The sequence below is a fragment of the Gymnoscopelus microlampas genome, assembly GCF_963454915.1.
Source record: "Gymnoscopelus microlampas genome assembly, chromosome: 23".
NCBI lineage: Eukaryota > Metazoa > Chordata > Actinopteri > Myctophiformes > Myctophidae > Gymnoscopelus > Gymnoscopelus microlampas.
Window position 1 is genome coordinate 16215826 of NC_139960.1, and position 27500 is coordinate 16243325.

The 27500-nt window shown below is 42.9% G+C and overlaps 1 protein-coding gene across 3 annotated transcripts in view; it reads right to left on the reverse strand.

The window, feature by feature from the left end:
- sema3aa (sema domain, immunoglobulin domain (Ig), short basic domain, secreted, (semaphorin) 3Aa) overlaps positions 1-27500 on the reverse strand; it is an 818452-nt gene that overhangs the window by 756113 nt on the left and 34839 nt on the right. For all 3 annotated transcript variants that reach the window (XR_014600174.1, XM_084049418.1, XM_084049419.1), the window contains exons 3-13: positions 25957-26019; positions 18984-19103; positions 16283-16373; positions 15928-16047; positions 10469-10611; positions 10000-10114; positions 9064-9133; positions 2691-2835; positions 1912-2131; positions 956-1047; positions 227-268 (exon numbers count right to left, since the gene is read on the reverse strand). Coding sequence is in view for 2 of the 3 variants with exons in the window: in XM_084049418.1 (XP_083905544.1) it covers positions 227-268; positions 956-1047; positions 1912-2131; positions 2691-2835; positions 9064-9133; positions 10000-10114; positions 10469-10611; positions 15928-16047; positions 16283-16373; positions 18984-19103; positions 25957-26019 (1221 nt within the window). In the remaining variant the exon portion in view is untranslated. The remainder of the gene's footprint in view (positions 1-226; positions 269-955; positions 1048-1911; positions 2132-2690; positions 2836-9063; positions 9134-9999; positions 10115-10468; positions 10612-15927; positions 16048-16282; positions 16374-18983; positions 19104-25956; positions 26020-27500) is intronic.

Here is a 27500-nt window from a genome sequence, read left to right on the forward strand (position 1 = left end):
TTGATCGATCTTGTGTGACTCGGTTTGACTGGCTGGCCCTCGGATAAAGGGTTTCTGTGTGTGAGGTTGCCGGTTCGAGTCTCGGCGGGCGCGTTTCCTTTCTCTTTGGAAATCAACGAATGGCGCGGGGTTGAAAATACAGTCTCAGTTTTTATTGTTTCTCTTGGATTCTCTCAGACCGTGTTCAGATGAAGTATTATGTGTGAAAACAGGGTCTTTTTCTTACCTGCTTGGTGGAGAGCTCCATAGCGGTAATGGGACTTGGCTCCTGCATGAAACAAAATTCACCACATTTAGCGCTGGGTTTATTCATTTTGTGCATATTGTGTATTTTTGTTCATGAACATGAGTTTAACCCAGACTCTCAATTTGACTTCAACCACTTTCAAACTGGCACCCCTATTTTGGGCTTCTTTTTTTTTTAAATAGTCTATCTACAAGCTCTATTAGAGAAGTGGTTCTCAACCTTTTCAGGCCGCGACCCCCCAAAATAATCATATTTGAAGTGGGGACTCCCCACCCTGACAAGCACTTGGAATTTTAGGAGTTGAGGCATTTAGTTTGACTCGGTTCCACAGATAAATATTGTGGAAAATAGCCTATCTAAAAGCTCACAACGCCTCATGTTGCGAGGCGTTGTGAGCTAACCCTGTTAACCCCAGTTATTTTAAACATTTTTCCCTCTTTCTTATATTATTATTATATATTATACAATTTGGCCAATGTTTGACCAGTTTTTAGAGTATAGTTTGTTCATTACTTTTGATGTTGTAATGGTCTTTTTTGTATTTAAAAAAAATATATATTTAAAAGTCCTTAAATTGTCAACTGTTATCTGGGGACCCCTCCAAAATCATGTGGGGACCCCGGTTGAGAACCACTGTATTAAAGTTACTTATTGCAAGTTACTGCACATTCTATAGTAGGCCTATATTCTATTGAAATAGGTCCATACCCTGAAGACAGTCATCTCCTCCAGAACCACCTCTTCCAGGTCATGCCAGCTCTCTCTGGGAATGGTCACCACCTTCAGCACCGTCCCCATGTCTAAAACACACAGTGGTGGAATAAGTATTCTGATATTTTACTTGAGTAAAAGCAGCAATACCACAGTAAAAGGCCTGTGCTCAAATTTTTGCATCAAAATATACTTAAAGTACCAAAATGTTTGGAAAATAGCAGATCTACAAGCTCACAACGCGTTGCGATGTGACGCGTTGTGAGCTTGTAGATCGGCTATTTTCAGGAGTAGGCCTAGTTGGGGGGTCTCTGCTCCATCTGTCTCTTGGCTAAAGGGCCCTATAGCACGTTGAAGACCCTTGGTTTTGTCGATTAACATATTGCGTGCCAATCGCGTAGTTCTACGCAAACCTAAATAATTGTGCAGCGTGCCGTAGTTCTACGCGAAGTGGTCTTCTTTTTTTTTTTCCCTCGCAGTGACACATTTCATTGTAGGCCTCCCTCGCAGTGACACATTTCATTGTAGGCCTCCCTCGCAGTGACACATTTCATTGTAGCACACCCGGATATGGAAATATCCGTATCCGGAGATTTTCGTTCCCATCCACCGCCGCTCTAAATCTTCCCCTAATCCGCCATTATCTCTGAGTTTTTTGTCTCCTCGCTGAACGCTGTTTAACAGAAACCGCGACTACTGCAAAATGGAATGTCGCCGATTGAAACGGTCTTCTCTGGGCCACTCACACAGCTAACCTGTGTGTCTACAAACAGTTTAACGCGCGATCATAAGGTATTTAGCGAGGTCTGTGGCGACGTGAAAAAAACAAAAAAATAAAAATAAATCGCTGGTACTGGTGAGTACATTATGATATTAAACTCTGGCGTGGAATGTGTTAAGTGTCGCAGCCCTAGCTGCAGAGAACAGGCTGAAACAGGATGTCGTTATATCACCTGTGCCGATGAACATCACGTCATACTGTCCGTCCTCGGCCTCCACTCGATCCACCACCAGCTGAGAGAACTGATAGTCCACGTCCGTCCGCACCACGATGGGACGCCCCCCCATGGGGTGGACGGGGTTGTACATGGCCGGGTGGCCCCTGGCGAACGTGATGACGTCGTCCGGCAGGTCCTTGGTGGAGTCGAACCCTCCGAACGTCTTACTGGGACACTGAGAAGAGACCATAAAAGATTTGGAGAGTATAGTTAACCGGCGATGTACTGTATAGAAGCCCTCTTTTTTTTAATAACTTTAACCCATTAAAACCAGGAAAGAATGTGTTATTTTAGATTTTAGCTACAGGTATATAGCAACACAAGTTTTTCAGAAACCTCTTAGGATTTAGAACAGTGGTTCTCAAAAATAGCCGATATACAAGCTCACAGCGCGTCACTTTGTGCTGCGCTGCGAGCTTACTAGTGTAAGTACATCTGCTATTTTTTAACATGTTTTTGAAAAATCTTTAAAGTTGGGTATTTTGGGTATCATTCACAAAACATCTTCTAAATTGTTTTCAAAAGTAGAAAAAATAGGCAATATACAGTACAAGCTCACAACACGTCGCAATGTGATGTGTTGTGAGCTTGTATATAATGACTATTTTCTATATTTGAACATTTTTGAAAATGGCAAATAGGGCTTAAACACAGCATCCACATTATGTAAAAAAAATGTATAGAAGATTGTTACATTGTGAAAACTGTTTAACTACAGATGCATTTTGACTCACGGTGCCAGGGCGGGGGTAGGGCACCCTGCCTTGGAAGGGCACCCACTGGTAGTTGGGTCCGTCTCTGTGGGCGTAGGGGCCCAGGAAGACCCTCCTGATGTCTGCCATGTTGTACACGCACACGGCCGAGCCTTTAAAGATGTTACTGCACGGCCAGACAAGACGGAGAGAGAGAGGAAAGAGTGCAACGAAACCTGTTTAATAATACATTATGATAATAATCATAACAAATGCATAGCCGACATTCAAAAAACGAATCGCGTGGATCTCGGACTTCATGTGACCCGCCTGTGACGTCAGTCATCTTCGACGTCAGTATGACTCCATTGTCTTCCACCATGAAATAAGTTAAATATTTCAAAAAGTATAAAACGTACATTAACTCATTCACTGCCAATGACGTGTTTGACGTGTTTTGGTGTTTTCAGTGTTTTTCCACTAGATGGCGCTGTTCGTCAACCCGCGAGTGACCATCTGACTCCCTCAGAGGCACAGAAGCAGCAAACCACGTGATCGCAAAAAAACAGCACGTCCACGCCCGTGAAAAAAAAGAAAAGCTTTTTCTCTGCTTTCTGTTGTTTTGGGGCGAAAACCACCCCCCACAACTATGGAATGGACCATCGCGGTCAGAGTCTACGAGACCCCTCTACGTCTTTTAAAGTGATCGGCGGGTGGGTCTTTGAGAAGAATAATATTCTATGATTTTTCAAAGGTTAGTGAAAACACTCGAAAAATCGCTGGCAGTGGCTTAGCAAATGATGTTTTATTTATGGCAGTCCATGAGTTCAAATACATTAGTGGAGCTACTGGTGGTGGGCAGGTCGACTCCACAGCTCATCAAAAAGTGTGACTCCTTATATGCCCTCCTTCAAAACCGCAATAAAAGAGCACCTGTCTGCAATTTACAACTGGTCCTAGACAAGTCTTCTAAGCTTGACACCAGAAATGAGCCCCCCCCCCAATGTTTCCCGTACATAATGATACTTTTATTGCTCGTAGTGTTGATGATTTATTGTATGTTATTGTATGTCTTTAACTGTCTTGATGAATTGAACGCATAGGACCACAATGGACACTGAATTCAATCAATCATGAACAATATGGCTGACAATGTTTAAACGTCAGCTTAGAATGTACAATGTATAGAGAGACAAGTATGACAGAAGGAATCGAAAGTGAGGGAGGTAAAAAACAAAAAACAAAGAGAGGGGGAGGCTGGTGAGATAAAAGATGGAATCAAGAAGGAACAGTCAAGAGGAGACAGGAGAATAATTTATCAGTGATGCATCATCTCCAGTGGTGTAAAGTCTAAGTACATTTACTCAAGTACTGTACTTAAGTACAACTTTGAGGTTGTTTTACTTTATTTCCAATTTTCAGTACTTTTACTTCTACTCCCCTACATCTCTACAGGCTAATATTGTACTTTTACTCCACTACAATTATTTGAAAGCTTTACTTTGTATATTTTGATTATTATTACTAAAACATGCATTAACCACTTCAGCCCTATATATATTTCGGCCATTTGAAAATAGCTGATCTACAATCTCACAATGTGTCGCAATGCAACGCATTGTGAGCTTGTAGATCTGCAATTGTTGTACATTTCATACATTTGAAACAGGACATTCTGCATAGTGAGTACTTTTACTTTTGCACTTAAAGCATATTTTGATACCAATACCTTTGTACTTTTACCCAAGTGAATTTTGAATTCCGGACTTTTACTTGTAACAGAGTATTTCTGCATTGCAAGTATTGATACTTTTACTTAAGTAAAACATTTGAGTACTTTTTCCACCACCGATACATCACTTAGACAGGGATTTGCTGTAGGAACTGGCGACGCACCATAGAGAAAGACAACAAAATGAGTCTTCAGCAAAACAACAAAAGGCACGAGGTATAGAAAGGTTGTCATCGTTTAACTGCGGGGATGACAGATTGGAACTTTGAGTTGATTGCTTCCAGCCTCCCGAGAGCAGACAGGAATGTGGGCAAGCCACCAGCGAAACAGGAGGTCTGTTTCAGAGCACATTGGAATTCCTTTTCCAGGGTTTTCGTTTTGAGCACTTGGCTCCGGAGTCGTTTTAACAGAGCCAGATGGGTGGGTTCTGCTCTCACTAGCAGGGCTATAGGTCCAAACCAGGCAAGGTCGAGATCCATCACAAAAACCAATTGATGTGGATTTTCTGTGTTTTGACACAGGTCAGCCAAAAGACATCAGCAATCTGAGAACTCACGACAGCGAGAGCGTTTTGGGGAGTTCCAAAGTAATATTCCAAGACACATATTCCACTGCCATGATTAAATATCTACAGTATGTGGATATCGTGGACGGAATAACCTATTTAAAACGCTGTGAATATGAAATGTCCCTATGTAAATGCATGTTGGAAATACTTTCGAGCGAAGACGCACTTCCAAAATCCCTGAAAGCATAACAAACAGTTCTGTTCCAAAAAAAATGTCCATTTTGGAATGAAAAACTTAATTATGTGGAGATTAGCATTCAAAGTCTCCCGAATTCAATCCAAACCGGAGATCTAATATTTCCATGTCGGTAACCAAAAGACTTAACTTACTTAACTATTCTTTGAAATTCTATATTAGTTTAACTTGTTTATTTTTGAACGCGTACTCTTAATACACGACTGATTAAAGTTTGTTTTTTCTTCAATATTACACGGTGAGCAAGGGATGTCCTTTGTCTGTTTAAGCGCTCAGGGGACGTCGCATCGGACTCGCGGTGGTGACGTGGGTGGCATTATAAACAACTGACGGCGATCGCCAAAGCATGGAAGATGAATGGATTAGCATTTGTAAATGTTAATTACAGAGAAATTCAATTAACCGCTGGGGCACAAAAAAGACACTCCATTATGTAGTATGCCTCTAGAGAAGGCCAGACCCTACGCATATTATGCAGACAACGCACCCTTTGGGAGAGAGAGAGAGTCAAAACAGCATTTCATACGCATATGCATTACTGACACACACACACACACACACACACACACACACACACACACACACACACACACACACACACACACACACACACACACACACACACACACACACACACACACACACACACACACACACACATGCAGTGGTGGAAAGTAACTAAGTACATTTACTTAATTTTGAGGTATTTGTGCTTTACTTGAGTATTTCCAATTTCCAACACTTTGACCTCTACTCCACTACATCTCGGATCCACATATTGTACTTTTACTCCAGTACATTTATTTGAAAGCTTTAGTTACTAGTTACTTTGTAGATTTGTATTATTATTACAAAACATATATTTACCACTTCAGCCCTATATACATTTCGGCATTTGAAAATAGCCGATCTACAAGCTCACAATGCATCGCGACACAACTTTTACTTGTAACAGAGTATTTCTACATTGCAGTATTGATACTTTTACTTAGGTAAAACATGTGAGCACTTTTTCCACCACTGCAAACATGCACACATGCACACACACACTGTAATGCACACATGCACAGGATCACCATCAAACATCGACCTGTCAGAGGGACGGTCCGTGCGCCTCATTAAGTGGCGATATTAAAAGCCACGTCCCTCTGAAATACCGCTCTATTCATCTCTGAAAACCGGCCACTTAGAAAACCAATTAAACCACATCTAATTCCTCAAAGCCCTTTAATTGAATCTCCGAGCGTCAGTGTCTTTGCATGTGCGTGTGTGCGTGTGTGTGTGTGTGTGTGTGTGTGTGTTTGTATTACTATACTTGTGAGGACCAAACATTCTCACAGGTATAGTCGAATTTGTGGAATAGACGTTGTGAGGACCATTTTACTGGTCCTCACGAGAAAAATGGTTGTTTTATGTTTGCATTTTATTTTTTTGAGATACGTTTACAATTAGAAAAAGATTCAAGTTGGGGTTCTGATTAGGATTAGACATTTAGAGGTTAGGTTTAGGGGTCCGGATGTAGATTTTTCCCAGTTTATACTTAGTTGTACGGCGACGGCACACACCGTAAAATAGCCGATCTACAAACTCACACGTTGTGAGCTTGTAGATCTGCTATTCCCCCCCCCCAAAAAAAAGATCATAAAATCTTCCTAACATCAACATTCCTAAAATGTTGATGTCCTCGCAAGTATGGTAATACAAACTATGTGTGTGTGTGTGTGTGTGTGTGTGTGTGTGTGTGTGTGTGTGTGTGTGTGTGTGTGTGTGTGTGTGTGTGTGTGTGTGTGTGTGTGTGTGTGTGTGTGTGCGCGTGCATATGTGTGCATGCCAACCGGCAACGCAGCACCCGCCCAACGGCAATTCACATTATGTGCACCAAAGCCCCCCCATATGGGATTAGCGATGCGCGCCGCAGTGCCATTGTTTGACACGCTCCGGGATTCTATTCATTGTATTCTTATCGTGATGCATGAACAGTGATTGATGGTGAACAGTTTGGACACAAAGCCACCCCCCCACCACACCTCCCTCGACCCTGACGCAAATTCATCCTCATCATGGCGATAAGTGCCACCATCTGTGGCGTTTCGGCTCACGTACTGTATATAGCCTCTCTGCCTCGTCTCAACGCCTTCACCTCAACGAAGTGCTTCGAGATTGAACGCCGTCCGGCTTCTCAAACCCAGACCCGTAGCTGTGGGGCAGTGGTGTAAAGTAACTAAGTACATTTACTCAAGTACTGTCCTTAAGTACAATGTTGAGGTACTTTTAATTTACCAGAGTATTTCCAATTGTCTATACTTCTACTCTACATCTCAGAGGCAAATATTGTACTTTTACTCCACTACAATTATTCGAAAACTTTAGTCACTAGTTACTTTGCAGATATAAATTATTACATTATAAAACATACATTAACCACTTTAGCCCTATTTTATACCTAGGCTATTTGAAAATAGCCGATCTACAAGCTCACAACGCGGCGCAGTGTTGCTATTTTTAACATGTGTTGTTATTTTCAAGCATTTTAGTACTTTTACATTTGGTACTTTAAGTGCATTTTGATACCAAAACTTTTGTACTTTTACTCAAGTTCATTTTGAATTCCGGACTTTAACTTGTAACAGAGGACTTCTACATTGCAGTATTGATACTTTTACTTAAGTAAAACATTTGAGTACTGGCTGTGGGGCAGCCAGTGGTGGAGCGAGTATCAAGTTTCCCCATCCTCTCCCATTGATCCCCTCCCCATAATCTGATTTCCTCAACCCAAGCCTCCGCCAAGGCTTCGATGAATAGGGGTGGGGGGTTAGGTCGGGGTAAATGGTGGAACGAGAGGGGAATCGGCTAAAAGCAATCTCCCAAATCCAAGAGGCGAGGCTCAGCGGGCCAGACAAGGGGAAAGCAAACCATAAGACACCTGTAAGTGGATTACAGGGCCGGGCAGTGGCGTCTGGGAAGCTGTCGGTCAAAAGCCTGCGTCCACAGGCCACCACATCCCACCGCCCACAACAATAGCTAGTTTATATTTAGATATAAGAGGGTCTAACATAGTTATTTTAATTAGATTTTATTCTTTTGTATAATACTTTACCGATCTACAAGCTTGGTCCATGACACCACGCGCAACAAAGCATATCAAGCCAAGTTCCGAAATGTTCTTACAATTGACGGACTTACAGTATACAACATTATAACATATTTTTTGATACGTGGATCCCATGGACCACCTGTAACTGTGCCATGGACCACTAGTGGTCCATGGACCACTGGCTGAGAAACCAAGTGGATTCGAGGACCGCAGATGAAAGGGAAAAAGAAAGAATGCAGAAAAGCGGAAAAAGAGGAAATGGAGCGAGTGTGTTTTTCAAATATGAGAGGAAATAGCTTGTGCAGGCGGCCCGGCGAATACTTCACTCATCTCCTAGCAACCAGTCAACACAACGGATATGATAGTGGCAGCATCTGTTGCTGTCAACATTCCGTATATCACTGGTTCTCAAAGTGGGGTCCGGGGACCACCAGGGGTCCTTGGGGGTGATACCAGGGGGTCCCCAGCAAAATGTGTTAATAAACAATCATTTTAACCCCTTTATCCATATTTTATACTTTGGCTATTCAAAAGTATCAGATATACAAGCTTGAAAATGTGTACAAATCTTTAAATCTTTTTCTTTTTTTAAGGCGAACATTTTCAACACAAATCTTTGCTTCTGGGGGTCCCTGGCACAACATATTTTCAAGTGGGGGTCCACAGCCACATACATATTAATTTGGGGGTCCATGGCACAAAAGAGTTTGAGAACCACTGACATATATTATATTGTGAGGATTTGAGTACTGAATAGGCGTATAGTTATTTGTGCTAGACGCAAGGCAGGGCCGACTGAACAGATGTGAGTCAAGGTGAGCTTACCTGGACGTGGTGAAGACGGCATAGATGACCGGGTTCTTGGGGTCCTTGGAGCTCATCAGGAACACGTCCTCTGGAAGCATAAGATATTCACTCTGAATTTCAGGATTGAACATTTGCAACCCTAACTCGAACTGTAACCCCAAAACTAAACCCCAACCCCCTAAACCTAAACGTACACCTAAACAACCCAACCCCCACTGGTGGAAAAAGTACTCAAATGTTTTACTTAAGTAAAAGTATCAATACTGCAATGGAGAAGTACTCTGTTAGAAGTAAAAGTCCGGAATTCAAAATTGACTTGAGTAAAAGTACAAAAGTATTGGTATCAAAATGTACTTAAAGTACCAAAAGTGAAAGTACTAAAATGTTTGAAAATAGCCGATCTACAAGCTCATAACGCGTCGCATCGAGCTTGTAGATCGTCCATTTTCAAATAGCCTAGGTATAAAATAGGGCTAAAGTGGTTAGTGTATGTTTTCTAATGTAATAATTTGTATCTGCAAAGTAACTAGTAACTCAAGTTCTCAAATAATTGTAGTGGAATTGTATATTTGCCTCTAAGATGTAGTGGAGTAGAAGTACATTGGAAAAGCCAATTGGAAATACTCCAGTAAAGTAAAGGTACCTCAAAATTGTACTTAAGCAATTGAGTATATGTACTTAGTTACTTCACACCACTGCCAACCCCTAAACATAACCCCATCAAAGTAAACCTAAACCCAATCTTGGAGCCCATTGGCTAATCCTAATCCGGATCCCAAACAGAATCAATTAGTTTTTGAAATCTTAGCACTAAAATGTTTCTTATCCCTGAAAATGATCGCCGGACCCCAATGTAGCCTATACTATCTTTGTGGGAAGTTATGGTCCTCAGTGTGGATTGTATTACACCACACACACACACACACAGCCACACGCACACACACACAGACTTACGTAGTTCATCAAAGTGTGTGTCAATGCCGTTGGCTCCCGGTACTGAACACATTAGTCGGGCCTTAAGGAAGGTGGTCCACTTGTTCACTAGACTCCTGTGACCTCCCTGGTCATTCTGGAAACACACACACACACACACACACACACACACACACACACACACACACACACACACACACACACACACACACACACACACACACACACACACACACACACACACACACACACACACACACACACACACACACACACACACACACTATAATAACAACATCACATACTGTATACAGGAATGTAGATAATGTGAGAACGGAAAAGGGAAAACTGGAAGGAATTGGTGGGAATATTCAATGCCTGTGTGTGTGTGTGTGTGTGTGTGTGTGTGTGTGTGTGTGTGTGTGTGTGTGTGTGTGTGTGTGTGTGTGTGTGTGTGTGTGTGTGTGTGTGTGTGTGTGTGTGTTGTTACCTTACACAGTTGTCCTATCCTGGCGATGGTGGCCTTGCCTGTGTGCTCTCCATCCATGGCGTTCTCCTTGAAGAACAGGAAGATCTTGTCGTCCTCCGGGTTGTCGCTCTCCGGGATCAGGTTCACGCCCACAAACCTGGGATCTGACACACACACACACACACACACACACACACACACACACACACACACACACACACACACACACACACACACACACACACACACACACATTTGAATATACCTGTATACACAAGTAAGACGCGCGAACGCGGGAAGCGAACGCAAAAAAAAAAAAAAAAAAAATGAAAAAAAAAAGATTTAAATTAAAGTAACCAATAAAAAAATATTAAAAAATACAAAGAAATTCTGCATTAAAAGGAGCATCTGAGAAAAATACAAATTCACAAAAAAAAAACTTTGAATGGTTTTGAACAATTCAACAAAGTGTTAGAAGTGCCTGTTTCACCCACTTCCGGGGGGCGGAGCCAAAATCCGAGCCCGAAGCATTTGTTCGTAGACCCCCACTTAAGGGGGGTAGAAAAAGTTTCGGAGCGATTCGGGCACTTTTCATTTAACATGGGGTTTCAATGGGGAGTTTTTAGGAGCCTTCTCCAGGGCCTGGCTTCCGGGGGAAGGGGCGGGCTTAAACGCAACCTTGACAGGTGTGTTCAGTTTTCAAAGACCTTTCATTTGATGTATGGTACGTCTATATTGGACATTTACTTGGCTGCACACAATAGTGCACACAGAGACACACACACACACACAAGCCGAGCACGGTGTCATAGTAAGCTCCACTTGCGCGGCCTTCCGCTGCGTTCGCAACAAGTCTAATTACATGATGATGCGACACGTTGTGAGCTTGTAGATCGGCTATTTTCAAATAGGTAAGGCTAAAGTGGTTCATGTAATAATGTAATAATTTATATCTGCAAAGTAACTAGTAACCAAAGTTTTCAAATAATTGCAGTGGAGTAAAAGTACAATATTTGCCTCTGAGATTTAGTGGAGTAATAGTAAAAGTAATTGGAAATACTCCAGTGAAGTAAAAGAACCTCAAAAATGTACTTATGTGCAGTAGCCTACTTGAGTAAATGCACTTTGTTACTTTACACCACTGCACAACGGGAGCAGTGAGCACCAATTTCCAACTCCCAACCACTGTCTCATTGAAAATCCTCTCCACCTCTAACGAGACAATCCACGTTGATCCGGTTCTGTCGCGGCTCAGCGGCAGCGCCACGCGCCGCCGTGTAGCGTCTCCTTTCACCGCCACCCGGCGCTCCAGGTTCCAAAGTCCCCACAAACCCCCTCTCTCTCTCTCTCTCTCTCTCTCTCTCTAAAACCGCATCCTTGCACAAACACACATGGCTCCGATTGTACGGCGCAACACTTGAATAAATCTGCCGCAGCTTTGAGGCGCGAGAGGAAATCAAAACGCGGAGAAAGGCCAAAAGGCCCGAGGTTCAAGATTATCCCCCCCCCCCCCCACCACCACCCCCAAGCCCCTGAAGCTATAGGGGGAGGGGGGCAGTGTTGCCATGTCTGCTTATTATGAAGTTATAAAACTTTCTGTAAAGTTGCTTGTAAATATCGGTAGGCTGCCGTTTTTTGGGCTCGTTTCTAAAGTGTAGTTGCGTATTTGGGTTTGCTTCCACATTTTTTCCATAATTAATTAAACCAGTGGTTCTCAAATGTTTTCATGTCATGGACCCCCAGATCAATATGTATTTGTCCCAAACCCACCATCTGAAAATGTTTTGTGACAGGGCCCCTCTACCAGATTTGTGTTGTTAAAATGTTGTTAATTATTATGTTATGTTATTGATTTATGCAGTATAAAGCCTGGTCTAAAGAGCTCATGTAGCCTATAGTCACCTCTTTTGGGCTTGTTTTCCTAGACCTGGTTGCTTGTTTTTCTCACTAAATCTGGCAACATTGGAGATGGGGAGTGGGGGCAAGACGAGGGGAAAGCAGTCGCAGTCACCCAGGCGTCGTCACGCGTAAAATGAGCCCGTGTGTAAGAGCGAGGGGGTTAGACGGAGAGAGAAACAACGGGTGCCATGTTACGCCTGAATGGCTGTTTGGTAGCGGATAGAGTAGCTGTGAAAAGGCAGAACCAAGCCAAAGTGGGGAGCAGATTTACAAGCGCACTGTGTGGGTAGCAGTCCTTGGATATGAATCATGATGTGCACCACGTGCACGCACACACACACACACACACACACACACACACACACATACACATACACATACACACACACACACACACACACACACACACACACACACACACACACACACACACACACACACACACACACACACACACACACACGCACACACACACGCACACACACACGCACACACACACGCACACGCAGACGTACAGTAGACATGCAAGCAACCCTTAACCACCTTCAATCTGGAAATATGTCATTATAAGCTAAATTAAAGGGAGTTTAAGAGATTTTTTTTTTTCAAATAAATGTTAAATAGCTCTATATTTTGATAATAATCATAGTTCAGTAACAGGGGTCTCCCTGTCTCTCACTCATACACCTTATACACATTTGTCCACCTTTTTCATAAATAGCAGACCTACAGTACAAGACCTGCAAGCCCTACAACGCATTGGGGGCGATGCATTGTGAGCATGTAGATAGGCTATCTCTGAACATATTTGAATAGGTCTGAAGTGGTTAAGCGCAGGCAGGCCCAAGTCAGTCTCGCATAGCCAGATCTCTGAAAGTCTGTATGTGCAAGACTAGGCCTAAGTAGATACACTCACAATCTACAACTGGGAGCATGCCGTTCAATGGAGACATTCATAAATTCAACTTGTATAATACGCACAAACACTGTCCTGGTGCCAGAGGCTCTGTGGTCGTACAACTCATGATGTTTAATTCCCAACAAAAGGCGTCTTTATTCGACAGAGGTTTAATCCTACCTCCATCCCGCCGTGGCGGGTGTTAAAAGATGGGAGCAGCGTACAAATAAACGGGGGAATGAATCGAGTCTAACGAAAGCCACGAGGACCCCCGGGGGGTCTCACCCCCAAATCCTTTTGAAGTACGCACTCATTTTGGAATCAATAGCCATTAAGGATTCATTCCCGAGTTTCTCTCCTGTTACATTGGAGTGTATAGCATGTAACCCCGCTGATAAAGGCTCAATTGAATATCCCCCATCCTGGTAATCCAAGCAATTACCCTCGCCCCTTTGTGGAGGGGAGGATTTAGCCAGGGCGAGCGGTTTGTTGGAGCCGAGCGAATGAATGGATGCATGGGGATTAAGGTGAGAACAATAACGTCTCAATACTCTTTTTTTACTCCCCTTTTTAAAATGACTCTTTATGGATATGTCATGGCATATCACCACGGCTGTGCGTGCGTTACTATACTTTTGAGGGCCAAATGTCTGCAGAAGTATAGTAGAATTTGATAAATACAGATCGTGAGGACAATTTTTCTGGTTCTCACCAGAGAAATGGTTGTTTTTATGTTTTTAGGCAGTGGTTTAAAGTAACTAAGTACATTTACTCAAGTACTGTACTTAAGTACAATTTCGAGGTACTTTTACTTTATTGGAGTATTTCCAATTGTCTATACTTTTACTTCTCCTCAGTTACTGTACATCTCAGAGGAAAATATTGTACTTTTACTCCACTGCAATTATTTGAAAACTTTAGTTACTAGTGACTTTGAAGATACAAATTATTATATTATAAAACATACTTTAACCACTTTAGCCCTATTTTATACAAAGGATATTTGAAAATAGCTGATCTACAAGCTCGCGACGCGTTGTGAGCTTGTAGATCTGCTATTTTCAAACATTTTAGTACTTTTACATTTGGTACTTGAAGTATATTTTGATGCCAATACTTTTTCACTTTTATTCAAGTAACATTCTGAACACAGGCCTTTTACTTGTAACAGTACAGAGTATCTTTATATTGTGGTATTGCTACTTTTACTTAAGTAAAATATCAGAGTACTTCTTCCACCACTGGTGTGTGTGTGCGCGGGCGTGCGTGCATGCGTGTCTGTGTGTGTGTGCGTGTTTAAGGGGGGGAGGGGTCAGTATTGGGGGTTGGTGGTGGATTGCGAGGAATTTGACTCTGCCGCAGGAAAACAGCTGAGAAGGGGATTAGTTCTGTGGGAAAGAGGGAAGACAGAGATGGCAGGTCTTGGGGGAACAAGCTCTGACTGACCCTGTGTGGGTCAGCGGTGCCGACAGACGGGCAGAGCCCACCAAACACACAATAATACCCTTCTAAATTAGCAACAATCAAAACCAATCAAACCTCTCGCTGAATGGAGCTCTGATATCAGTGTCTGCACGTGAATGGAGATGATTGGAGTGGGCTGGGGTCTGTGACAGGTCTTAAAGGACTTGATGTTTCAAGGTCACTTGAGGCTTTGTGTAGCGTTCACTCGGACAATTGGCCAATCAAAGGTTTGGCCATTAGTCCGAGTGTTTTACTCTTCATTGATTCAATACGTTAAAAAAAAAAAAAAACTGTTTGCAGCTGCCTTTTACTGAGGTTTTTTAACACATCGGGTGCCAAACACGGTCTGAACCGTGTGTTTACATAGTGGCGGTTCCGAAGCTTCGGTGCCGAACACGGTCTGGACCGTGATTTCAGTATTTTTGTTTCTTTCGTTTTTCTCCGCGCGGGCGGGGCTAGAGCAGCTCTGGGAGCACCCATTGTAATCCTGCGAAGGAAGTGCCAGATCGCTCACCGGAAAAAAATGTTTTTCCCCATCCGCTTCCTGTCTATTTCCTACTTTGAAACGCCTATATCTCCGAATCTGTTTCCTGTGGGGAAAACTGGTCATGCGCGATGCGCGATCCCCCCCTCGTTGTAACCCGCGAGGGGAATGTTATGGTTCCAGCCTGTAGCCAGGCTCATGGCAGAACATGAATCGATGCTTTTTTTTGCGTGGATTTGCTTGTAACGCACGTGGAAACTTTAAACAGCAAAGTGCAGTCAATGGGGAGAATGCTGGCACCCACGGTAAGTTGTTATGAAAAAATGCTGGCACCCGATGTGTTAATCATTCATTCTGCACTGTAATTTTTGTTTTTTTTGCACACTCTCAATGCTCTTCATCTTAATGTCTCAATGCTTATGTTCATATTATCTCTCCCCCTCTCCCTCTCTCTCTATCTATCTCTCTCTCCCCCCCTCCCAACACGGATGGCCTCCCTACAGCCTGGTTCTGCCCCCCCCCCCCAACACCCCAAAAGACGGAATTTCCACATTGGGAAAAACATGCCAAACTCATATCAATTCCCCAAAAACATTCTAAGGCACAAACATTCTACAAAGATTTGCAGTGTGTTTAGCATTTGCAACATTACACTTTTCCCCAAAAAAATTTGAGTAGTTTCACATTTCCAGACTTTCTCCATTAGTTACTGATTGTCTTTATGGTCTACTTTACCGTTCAGCCATCTTGAATCATGCTGCTCCGTCCTGATTGGATGCTGGTCTCCTAGGGTACGGAAGATGGCAAAGTCTCTTCCCATGAAGTCTGCGGATGTGCCAGAGTATAACTCTCCATCTGCCAATGAGAACACACCGTTGTACCGAATGACCAACCACATCTAACCACTTTCAACCTGGCGTACCTATTTTGGGCATTTTCTCAATAAAATATTAAAATAATACATCTCACCGAGCTCACTGAGCCGTAGATCTGCTATTTTTGTAGTATAAAAAGTATAAAATAGGACTTTAAGTGATTGAGATCTGAGCCAATCAAAAGATCAAATGAAAACAAAACAAAGTAACCTTACCAATCAGGAGGGAGGCTGACAGCATCTTGGGGTCGTAGGGGCTTTTCCCGCGCCCGTTCTCGAAATGCGACACCAGTCTAAAGATGTTGTCCTGATAGGAAAAAGAGTCACAGTTCAAAACGAGGCCATCGATAGTCGCCTAGACCAGTGGTTCCCAAGCTGGGGGTCGTGGCCCCCAAGGGAGTTCATAAAAGATTTTGGGGGGGTCCCAGATGATTAGCTTAATGTGCAACATTGTTTTATCACCCAACAGTAAACAAATGTACAGTATACTGTAAGTGTATACAGGGTATCTGCACATTTATTAAGTGACAGTTTAATGACTTTTAAGACGTTTTTAATACCAAATCGGCCAAATAGTCAAATATTACGTACAGTAAGAAAGAGGCAAACATTGTGAAAATAGCCGACCTACAAGCTCACGTGAGCTTGTACTGTAGCTCAGCTATTTTCAAAATATGCAGCCTATCTGTGGAACCGAGTCAAACTAAATGTAATGCCTACAAATCCAAGTGCTTGTCAGGGTGGGGGGTCCCAGGTTCAATTTTGGGGGGTAGCGGCCTGAAAAGTTTGGGAACCCTTGGCCTAGACCAGTGGTTTTCAACCCGTTTCATATCAAGGTCCATTATTTGTTCGGCATTTGATTTGAGCCACAGACCACCGTTTGATGAGATGTAGACTCTCTTAGACTCTCTTTGTATATTTTGTTGTCGTTGGATAAGATTTTGTCCACAATTCCATGCTGTATTGATGTTGGTTCCATAGGAGAGATAACAGGCAAACGGATCAAAATAACAATTCTTCTACATTCTTCTAATTGTGTAGACTTATTGTAAATTAAGTCATGCAGATGTTTAACAATACTTTAAATCTTGAGAGTGTAAAATGAAACCAAATGGACCCGTAAGGGTCCATTTGGTTTCCTTTTACACTCTCAGGAGTTAAAGATCTATAAGGGTCCATTTGGTTACCAACTCTCCATCATTTAGCTGGGGACCACCTGTAATCCATTTAAGGACCACTGGTGGTCTCCGGACCACTGGTTGAGAACCACTGGCCTAGACGGTGCTCTGTGTCACGTTGCACCATGGTCTCCTTACAACACACTACCTCTCATTACACACGACACAAATTTAATAACACACTGTAATAACTTAATTCTTTGACAAACTACTTAATTCAGAACAGCGGGGAGTAATCCGGGGCACACGGCAGCGCAGGTACAAGCCCTTGAATAGATTAAAGAGGGGAAAACACAGTAGGCTACCAAGATATATAGACCTCTATCTGACTTTTCGTGTTGCTCTGAATCAATGATTGGCAACACTATTACAAACTCTAGGGAACACATGCAGAGTGAATCTACACAGGGAACCAGCAGGAGGCACTCACGCTGCCTTCACCCTTTTGTCAGAACGCTGACACCATGCTGCTACATTGATTAACCTGAAGACCTTTATCAAGATGACTGATTAAAGTTTCATGTAAAAAAGAGGGGGGAGGGGCCATTTGCACTACTAGATTGATGATGGACTGCGAGTCAAGTGTTTTTTCACTTTGTACAAAAGGAAGAATTCACACTCAACCAGGACAATGGGTCCCCATGCTTTGCCCGTGACAGACTAGAGAAAACCTTTTGTGAGCGTAGGTGTTGAATAACTTAAATCGAATGACCGTCCATGCCACATGCACACACGCTGTCACACACTGATTGAACACACATTGCACAGTGTAGTCGATGTAGTGTAAGAACTTTGCAAAAGCAGCGTGGAAACTGTACAAAGGCAGACCAATATTAGTGTAAGTGTGTGATATAGAGTGTTAGTGTAAGTGAGTGTAAGGGATATAGTTTTGTTTTAAAAGAAAGGTATTTTCCGACAGTAATCATTGAGTGTTTTTTTAGCTAGTAATCCCAAAGGGCGGCAGTGGCTCAGAAGTCTTGGAATCAGAAGGTTCCCTGTTCAATCATCAATGATTGTTGTTAATCATTTATCAGCTTCAAGTTGACACAGTTCCACTTTTGTCTGCTCATTGTTTTTGTTTGTTTCATCAGCATCACTTCCAATTTCACTTGTTTATCTTGCAACCTGCATGAGTTTTCTATTCTGGCCGATCTACACGGTCACAGCTTTTTTTCTGTTCTGGCCCCACAGTGGTGGAATGAACTCCCCACTGATGTCAGGACAGCAGATTCACTGCCCATCTTTCGCCGCAGGCTGAAAACCAACCTCTTCAGGAAACAGTACCCTTCCTCTTAGCCTTGTCTACTTGTTGTCAATTATTTGTACAAGCTCTTGTTTTATTGGATCTTGTTTATTTGATACACTTATTTGTTTTAGCTCTTGCTCATTTAATTTTCCTATTTGTCTCATCTGTTTATGAAAGTAGGTAGCTGATATATTGCACTTTTACCTTAGCGCTAGGTATACTCTTAGTTGCTTGTTTTAGAAGAGAATGCACTTAAGACTTCTGGTGATTAGTAGTTTCGTTCCCTGCCTATGTTGAATGCACTTATTGTAAGTCGCTTTGGATAAAAGCGTCTGCTAAATGACTGTAATGTAATGTAATGGTTTGATAAAAATCGGTATCTTCACTGAAATTTATTTTCTGTTCACTAAAGAGCTGAAAAGGTGTGGGAACCCCTGCTATACAATATCACATCATACAAAAGCCCAGTAGCATGTGTGTGGTCAGGCTGTACCTCTGCCCTCTTGCCCATCTCCAGGTAGGCACAGATGGGGTGGAAGGCCCCGGTGCCACAGATATACAGGTGTGTCTGGTTGAACGGCTGAAGGACCCGGATGAAGTTAGAACACTCTCTCTGGAACAAAAAAAGACAAAAACAAGACATTAAAATAAGAATAAGAATTAAACAAGCACCTGTGCTTCAACCCATTCAAACCGGGAAAGCATCTTTGTCATTATCTGTGTCACGATTTTTCTTGTAGCTTGTAGATCTGCTATGTTTGAAAGATTGTGAACATTTCTGCAAATCTTTGATTATATATATTTTTTGTAAACTCAAATCTTCTCTTCTGTTTTTTTTTGGGGATCCTTGACGTGAAAATGCTTGAGAACCACTGATATAGAAACAGACGTTTTTCAGATTTAGAAGGCATTTGTAGAATCGGCCTCAGGTCTTGGGTTAAGTAATAAGCAACATAATGTACACTGTTACTGTAGATCGTAAACAAACTGGTCCTTTCTGAAGAAAAGCACATTGCAAATATTAGAATACATCTGAAACTTTCCTACAAAAAAAACATCAAATTGGACCTCCTAAACCCTACATCCTTAGTTGACCGGGGTCCCTCGGGGCTCTAGGTCTGTTCCTTCTGTCCCTCTACACCAAATCTCTTAGGCGGAAATAGCCAATCTACAACCTCATAACCTGTCGTGTTGTGACATGGTAATGGTAAATGGTGCATTTATATAGTGCTTCTATCCGAAGCGCTTTACATTGATTGTGCCATTAACCCATTCACACACACTCATACACCGATGGTGGAGGAAACCATGCAAGGCACCAACCTGCTCATCGGGAGCAATTAGGGGTTCAACGTCTTGCTCAAGGACACTTCGACACTAACTCTAGGGGAGCGCCCCAGCCCGGGATCGAACTGGGAACCTTGCGGTTTTCCAGACATGTTGTTAGCTTGTACAGTAGATCTGCTATTTTCGCCGAATGTTCACTCCCCAGAACAGGGTGGGGTCTCTGGGGTTCATAAAGTTTCATCCTTGAATAAAATGTCACACTTCTAACAGAGAAGAGGATGAAGTGTATTTAAAAATGTAGGGGCTTTCCAGTTGGTTTGGAAACTGAGTAGCGTTCCAAGGAAATCCCACCTGTAATGCAAATCAGGCGAGTCCACCTCAGATCTCCAATGATCCATATGTTTGCGTTTACCCAGGGTATTTGGGTTGGATCCCCAGCACATGTGGATGTGGTCCCAGTGCTGTGAGATCGTTTATTAGAGCGTTAATTGACAAGATTGGTTAATCTGCCCGGCTGACGTATTACCCAGAAGTGACGGCTTGATTTGAGCACATGTGTTTAACAGATTAGGCTGTGCACGCTGAACACGCAGGGAGCTAATATAAGCACACACCCACAGAGGGATGAGAACACGCACACGCACGCACGCACGCACGCACGCACGCACGCACGCACGCACGCACGCACGCACACACACACACACACACACACACACACACACACACACACACACACACACACACACACACACACACACACACACACACACACACACACACACACACACACACACACACACACGCGCGTATGTGTGCACGCTGTGAGCTTGTAGATCAGCTATTTTCGGCACGCAGCTGAGCATAAATCAGGCATATACTAACCCCAACTCATCAGCATAACCTCTAAAATAATGCTTAAAGCTACACTATGTAACTTTCCTCTTCTACCCCGGATCTAGGTGAGACATGACCTTTGACACAATCTAAATGTCTCAATAGAAGGGCAGGGAGACAAAATACAACCACCCCAATTGTATTAGTTATATTGTATTAACCTACTCTACCATACAGATTGGATGAAATTGCATTTTATTAATTTAAAAACATACTGTAGTGGAGGCTTTAAACCACATACACACACTTGCACATATATGCGCACGCATACTCTCTCTCACACACACACACACACACACACACACACACACACACACACACACACATCAAACACCACACATACAGTTGAGTTCACACACATGCACACGTATTCTCTCCATTTTACTCTGCTTGTCTCTCTTACAGGTGCGTATCTCTTCAGCCGATCGTTGCAAAAACAAAGAGAGACCATCTGGTCTCAGTGATGGAAGAAGTACTCAAATGTTTTACTTAAGTAAAAGTACAAAAGTATCGGCATCAAAATAAACTTAAAGTACCAAAAGTAAAGTACTCATTACGCAGAAGATCCCATTTCACAAGTTTCCAAATGGATAAAAATCCTTTTGAAAATGGCAGATCTGCAAGCTCACAACGCGTCGTAAACCGACGCGTTGTGAGGCTATTTGCAAATTGCCAAAGTAACTAGCAACTAAAGTTTTCAAATAATTGTAGTGGAGTAAAAGTACAATATTTGCCTCTGAAATGTAACGGAGTAGAAGTAAAATTGTAGAAAATTGGAAACACACAAATACCTCAAAATCATACTTAAGTACAGTACTTGAGTAAATGTACTTAGTTACTTTCCGCCACTGTAGACTGGATCAACAGCAGGCAAGTTCTGTCTGCACGTCCAGAGCCCTAAATCTCACAAACATTCCACAACGATGGCCCGCCAACGTCCCCTCATGTGTGACAACACTGGATATGAAGCGGATCATAAAGTACAGGGTCAGGTGACAGTGTTTTCCATCCTGACCTCTGCTGTACATATATATTCTGGATCATACCTTTTCCTGCCATTTGAAATTCACAGACACGACTTATAAACTATAATTACATTTCCCTCCCTCGGCAGTTGAGCTCGAGTTTGTCCTTGTGATCGAATGTCAGTTCATACTTCTGGCCTATTGGGCTGCAACTATCGATTATCTTAATTAATCGAATAACTGAGAAGCTTGTTTTGGGGTATGTGTATTTATCAATGAATCAATGCAATTTGTTTTCATAATCTCTAACCCTAACCCTAATAAATCAATTAGTCTGATTAAGAACTTATTTTTTTTCTTCATTGTTCAATGGTGTTGCACAAAAATTGCGAAAATAGTTGATCTACAAGCTCACAACACATCGCAATGCAACGTGTTGTCAGCTTGTAGATCTGCCAATTTCCGTATTTTGGAAAATTGATTATTTGAATAAAATCAATCTTTTTTTACAATGCAACTTGCATTGTAAAATTGGTTGCACACCAAGTCTTGTATAATAAACTACAACAGTGCTGTGCGTCATGTACAGCAAAAGCGTGCGCGTGTTTTTTTTTTTACTTAACTGAGCCGCACTGAAGCATTCAAACACTTCAACCGGTCATGTTATCATTAACCCGTGGTCCCAAGTCCACACAGAACAAACCTCATTGCACCACGTCTAGCGGTTTGACGTGAACCTCAGCTTGAGTGACCTCAGCCCCTCTGCGTGCGCGCGCGGCTCCGCGTCCGCGTGGCGCTAATGACTTTACCCTCTGTGTTCCCTACCGTTGAAGGAGGCAAAAAACGTCCCACTACATCATTCTCGCACTAGTATTATGCGCGCCGTACCCGCGCTCCTACCATTAATTTCCCCCTGATGTCAGCCTTGTTTAGGTTTTCTCATGGCTGGTCTTCATGCTAGACTCGTTAGCCATGCGTGCGGTAGGTAGGTCGGTATATAGGTTGAGCCTAAACGTTGACAGGACTTAAGCTATACGAGTCACTCAAACACGCTTGCCCCCAGGTGAAAAATGGTTTCCCTGATCACAAACCATGTCATTATGCTGCAGAGAACCGCTCGAACCGCAGAGGATAAAGGAGTCATTATTGGGTAAAATTAATGACACTCTTCGGATTGGGTCTAACCGATGACTTTCCGTGTGGGGGTAATGGGTGTGCAGATCTGTGCTCGGTGCGGTAGGCTTAAATATATTTAGATGAGATGAGTGATTTCAGATCATATGAGGTCTGTAATTGAATGTGGAAAATGTGTGGGCAAAGCAGGGTGACCCTGACTCATTCTTTTTCTTAATATTTAAAGGTAGGGTAAGTGATTTACTTTGGTTAAAATAAGTGTTAATCTAAATATATCTAAATAGGTCTCTAAATATAGCACTTTTTAAACCTTTTTTACAAAAAAGAAAAATACCCCAAAATATCACTTACCCTACCTCTCATTCACTGCTACTGACGTAATTAACGTAATTAACCAATACTGCCACTGACGTAAAAAACGTTTTTTTTTTTTTTGTTGTTTTTTTTTCCAAATTTGACCCAAAGACCAAGGAGATATGATTTTTCGAAGATCTAAGATCTAAGATCTGTGTAGGGAAAAAAGTAGCGGACCAACTATAGGCCCCTGCAGGGTACTCTGGTCAACGAAGTATACCGTACATAGGGTTCAAGTGGTTAATATTAGCGATATCTAGACAAAATAAAAAGGGTTGTTTCTTGTGAAAGGAAACCATCCCACCCTCCACTGAGAATTGAAATCCTCACAATGCTATCTCATTTAGTCATTTAGGTTCTTGAATCAAACGCAACTACCCGAGTCATCGCGTTACACGGCCATCACGCCAAGGAGAGTGATACTGCCTTAAGGCATTTTTGGAACGACGACGGCTGTTGCATTCGTTCCGCGGCTGGAGAAATCCATCGCTTTGGGAACTCTCGAATGTTTCAGTGTAACGTCCTAATCAAGGACTCGCTTCCTGCTGCCGTCCAGCTCTGGGCTCACTCTCGCTCGCCTCATTTTCAAGGGTAAACATTTTCGGAGCACGCAAATACCTCATTGTGTTTCTCCGCGTCTGCGGCTGCCAAAAACGCGTTGCCTTTTCCACAAAAAGCTGAGGGAGTGGAGTGGTGTGTGCTATTACAATACTGTACAGGGCCAAATATCCCAAGTACAATGTAAGAAATAGATATTGCGAGGACAAGAGAAATGGATGTTTCTATGGTAAAACAAATAAATAAATAAAGGGGAGTTGGGCTTACAATTAGGACAAAAAGATTGTGTGCGTGCGTGTCTATGCAGAGAGTCTGCCAGTGTTGTCGGACCCCCTGTGGACCCCTCTCAGTGCTTCAGTGAGCAGACAATGTAATTCTGTACATCCCCAAACCCCCCTCTCCTCTACACTGCAGACTCAGCCAGCCATGTAATTAGGATCAGATAGGACACAGGGAGGGCTAATGCAAACAACATTGTATAGAGATGTGTATACACACACACACACACACACACACACACACACACACACACACACACACACACACACACACACACACACACACACACACACACACACACACACACACACACACACACACACACACACACACACACACACACACACACACGCATGCAAACGAAGCGGATGTATGAGCACATACGTGCTCCGTCAAACAAACACAAAAGCGCTTTTACAAACACTTTTGGCCTGATAGAACCATCTAAAAAAATACCTCCCACATGAATATGCCAGTGTGCATCCACACCCCCCCCCACACACACACACACACCCCCACACCCCCCCACACACACACACACACACACACACACACACACACACACAACAGAATAAGCGCTGAGGTGGTGTGTTCCTCCTGTCCTTGTGCCAGTGGCACATTGCGTGTGCTGTGTGCTCTGGCCAAACAACTGGAACGCAGCAGGGGACGGCCGGGACGACGGGGTCGCCCCCCCAGGGGGAGAATGTCCTGCCAGACACCGTGCACATAACAAGCCCACTCCCATGATCACCTGCATCTTCTTACCACTGCTCACACTCCCATCCATTTTACTCCGAGACCGTTAACCATACTTAAATCCTATACTTTGCTAAACCGATGTCCCCCAGGGGCAATGGTGGGAAAATTACTCAAATGTTTTTCTTAAGTAAAAGTATCAATACTGCAAAGTAGAAGTACTCCGTTACAAGTACATAAAAAGTATTGGTATAAAGATGAACTTAAAGTACCAAAAGAAAAAGTACTAAAATGTTTGAAAATAGCAGATCACAACACTCACAATGCGTTGTGAGCATATAGATCGGCTATTTTCAAAAAGCCTAGGTATAAAACAGAGCTAAAGTGGTTAATGTATGTTTTATAATGTAATAATTTATCTGCAAATTAACTAGTAACTCAAGTTTTCAAATAATTGTAGTGGAGTTAAAGTACAATATTTTCTCTGATGTAGTGGAGTACTTGCAACCATTGAGGACACCGTTATTATGTTCATAACATCACATCTATGCACTGGCCACAAACAATACACACAGCTAATAATGCAACATGATAAAGGTATGGTGAATAATAAAGCTACATGCATAAGCACATCACAAAATTGTCTGGTGGTTGCAATTGAGTTTTAATACCATCAGATCAGGATGAAGTGACTGACCTTTGTGAATTAAAATGTATTGATTTAAGCATGCAAAAGCAAAAGCAAATGACAGCAATGGCTAGACAGGGCTAGTGTCTCAAAAGCAAAGAATACATTTATTAATCAGAGCATGTGGAAGTATGAATCCTGTCTAAATCAGCAGGGGGGGTGTAGAAACAGCTGTTTGTGTCTTGTCTTGTCTTGTCTCGTCTCTCTCCCTCTTCCTTTCGCTCTATTATTTCACTCTCTCCTTATGTTTTTCCCTCTCTCTCTCTCTGCTGTTAAAATGTATATTAGTTGGTTGTGTGGTTCAAAAATGTGTTGTTTTTTGGAGAACAAGTGATTATCATAATAATGTGTTTGCTGAATAGCTTATTTTCTTAATGTATCCAAAACTCAATGCAAAAACTCTGGGAACCCATGACATCATCACTAAGACTCAAATTCAAGGCAAACCCAACATTCCTCGGTACAGTATATCACATATTTACTCAGATCCAAGTCATCAAGAAAACATATGCAGGAGTTTTTGACATAGTAATATTTAAATACATTGTGATGTGTGTTTGGATGAGTTGTCAGAACAGTGGGCTGCGGGGGCGGGTGCGGTTGGAACTTACCCCAAGGTCTTTTCCTGCCCACTTGCACTCATCACGTTTAGAGGGCGTGGCGGGCCATGCAATCTGTGGGAGAAAGACAGAGAGAGAGTTATTAGTTTTCTACCTACTATATTACATTTGGTGGCAAAGCTACAATGTTACACAGCTCTGTTTACACATTTCTTTATTCTAGCAAGGGCAGATATATTTTATTGTACATACTGTACATTTCTTGTTTTTATTTCTCACTTGCTTTGGCAATGTAAACCTTTGTTTCCCATGCCAATAGACCCATTGAAAAGAACAGACAGACAGACAGACAGAGAGAGGACACAGAGAGAGAGGCAGACAGACAGAGACAGGGGAAGGCAGAGTTTCACAACAAACAATAACAAGAGCTACAGCACAATAGAAGCGATGATGTGCAGCCACGGCCCATGGAGACCCTCAGCCCACAGCCGGGGGATCCGTGATCACGGTCCACGGAGACCCTCAGCCCACAGCGGGGGGATCCGTGATCGCGGTCCATGGAAGCGAGTCACAACAAACCAAAGCAGAGGAGAGAGTGTGTCATATTGTTAAGATGGAAGAGAAGCAGAGTCAGTGACTCAGAGCTGTGGAGGATTCATAATAATTCCATGGGAGTGACTGGTTCTGTCACAACCATCAACCGTTTCATTTCAAACTCAATGTATATTTATGAGCAAAAAAACATAAGCAGTGTCATATTGCACACTTTCATAGTTTGTGTCGGTACTTGTTTTTTCCTTTTGGTAATTATGGTCAAGAGCTGTCTCCTCTTTTTCCCTTTTCCTCCCATTATGCTAATTCCCAATTTTCCCCACACTCATGTAATCCTTGTCACTGCCAACCCCTACAGTTGGTCTTGGGGAGGGTGTAGACAAGCACGTGTCTCCTCCAATACGTATGGAGTCACCAGCCAGGAGTTTCACCGGGAGGACTTAAGAATCTGTGTCATTTTTAGATTTCTTTGGCCATTAAAAAATAGCAGATTCATCAGACTCATAGCGCAGCACCGAGTGCCATGCTACAAGCTTGTAGATCTGCTATTTCTGAAAAATTGTGAAAATATATGCAAATCTTTGAATATATATATATATATATATACCGGAGAGACGGGTGACAGCCGGAATGTAGACGGCATCCCGGGAGCAGTATGGGTTGGCACCTCAGCCTGTGTCTTCCGTGAGGAAGAAGCCCAACAAATCCACGGTGAGGCCTTTAGGAGGGCCATTCAAGCAAGCCGCAAGTGGAGCCTGCAGTACCACCACGGCCCAAGAAACCATCACGCCAGAAGGAAATGTTTGGATCGGGGGGAGTCTGGTGCAGCGCTCAGGTCCTGGACCTGGTGAGACGGAGGAGGAGCCCGGCCAGGAGGCCACCCACAGAGCCTAGTCCCTCCACGTGCCAGAGCCTCCCCCAGTCCCGGTAGAGTAGTTCCGAGAAGCGGACTGAGTGGCCCTGTCTTTCCCTAAGAGGACTGACCGTGGGCAGCTACCTGGGACGTAAGTCGGGGCTTGATCAACCCCGGCTGGGTCACCTGG